The sequence below is a fragment of the Brugia malayi genome (assembly GCF_000002995.4).
Source record: "Brugia malayi strain FR3 genome assembly, contig: Bm_v4_Chr4_scaffold_001, whole genome shotgun sequence".
Classification (NCBI taxonomy): domain Eukaryota; kingdom Metazoa; phylum Nematoda; class Chromadorea; order Rhabditida; family Onchocercidae; genus Brugia; species Brugia malayi.
The window spans coordinates 8302184-8304044 of NW_025062478.1; the positions used below are offsets into that span (position 1 = coordinate 8302184).

The window sequence follows — 1861 nt, forward strand, 5'->3', positions numbered from 1 at the left end:
TCATTCACCACAAACATGTATTGTACCAGTTGCATCGATCCAAGCTGTTCCTGCATATATTTTCTTATCGTTACCTAAGTAACATCTGCAAAATCAAACACTGATAAGTTGTAGCCAAAATTCGAAATTATTGCTCAAAAATGCTTGATAATACTTCCCATTATCAATCTGTCGTTCAATGTCTGATGTAACCGAGATAACTTAATTATAATTAAAAGAATTAGGAATTCAATGCAACAATCATCTAAATCAAATTTTAGAATTTCATCTTTACAACACACTTCGATAATTTAGGGGCTTAAAAGTTTATCTGGTCTACAATTATCTTATAACATCAGAACTGAATGTGTATTGTAATTCATAGACACTAACTGAATTTCTCTTTTTACCTGTAGATGTGAACTCCAACGTCACCACATCGCATGTCATAATTACCTTCTCTCCAAACCACATATTTCTTGATATGTAATGATTCATCCATGATATCATCATATTCTGTTCCGTTAAAGCAACCTAAATCATAATAAAATTAAATGCCACTGACAGGTAGGAATTCCATTCGAAAACATGCATAGTAATGAAATTGAAGCGCCAATTACGACATGCATTTATATTAATTAGAAACCATCCAAGTAATTACTGATCTCATAATAAGCATATCATCAAGTCGGTGTGAGGATAAAATTTCAAAATGAAACCTTTATTTTCAATTCTGGCCCTTTTGCCATTATTGTAAATGTAGCAGTTCTTGAGTTGTTTATGCTCCAACAGAAAAAGCCCTTCTTTTAAAGTGTCACCATTTTTATCCAAACACGCTATGAACCTACAATTTTGCATGTTGTAGAAATGAAAAATGATATAAGTTCAGAGTGAAGAGCGGGTAGCTTAGATAAACAGTTGTGCTTCAAGAGAAGTAAATTTCCTTATTTATGATGTGACGAGATATTCACTGATGAAAGAATATTGTCTCCCTCTCAACCGGTTTGTCTCTTTAATATTGCGATGATCACAGATTTGAGAAGTCTATTGCTTGTTTTGCACACAATTATTTAAACTTACTTATTGGTGATGCATGAAATAACGAAATGACTGTGATAATACTCTTCTCGACCACTGCATTTGGAAATGTCTTCTCCTGACCCTTCCTCACTCCTGATCTCATCGTCCATACAGGAATACTCGATATCGTTTTCCCAGAATGATGGTGTCATAAGAGGTATTAAAGTACCACGGTCACTTACACAGTTCAGCACCTAATAAATATGATAGAGGCTTAGTAAATTTGGGAAATAATAGGAGAATGTAATTTCTTTTAGATTCATGTCAAAAAATTTTACATTCGATTTAAAATAAATATTACCGAACTTCAAACTAATTCTTTCGTACTGTAAATTTAGCATTATGTCACTAGTTCTATTAAAAATATTAAGAAAAATTTTAGACTTTTTGATTTTAATAAAAAATTTTCGATATCGTTTTTGTCTGAAGTAATTTTTGTTTCAATACTGAAATTTACTTAAATGTCCGCAATTCTTTTTAGAATTGCTGCAGCTGATAATATTGACAAATATAATAAAAATTATTATGCAATGGAACAATCATCTACTGATCATTTCTGCAGATGTTAACTGTTATTGTCATAACCATTATTTTTTCCAATGAAAATAGAAAAACTAACCTCAATTTTACCTTTTCTGCACGTCACGTTGAAATGATCATCTTGAATCCAAACAAAATTTTCAGGATAATGTGATCCTTGATCAATGCACTGTGAACTGATCGGTAGAAAGTAGAAGTTTAGCAGATCAATGAGAAGTATGGAATGATTGTAAAAAATAAGGCAGTAAGATTTGTTAAACAT

General features: G+C 31.5%; 1 protein-coding gene across 1 annotated transcript; it reads right to left on the reverse strand.

Moving 5' to 3' along the window:
- Bma-mig-18 (Uncharacterized protein) lies at positions 1–1861 on the reverse strand (the record flags this gene model as incomplete). Its single annotated transcript, XM_001901536.1, has 5 exons — positions 1–85; positions 390–513; positions 699–823; positions 1060–1253; positions 1679–1861. The coding sequence occupies 5 exons, from the start codon at positions 1859–1861 to the stop codon at positions 1–3; spliced, it is 711 nt and encodes a 236-aa protein (XP_001901571.1).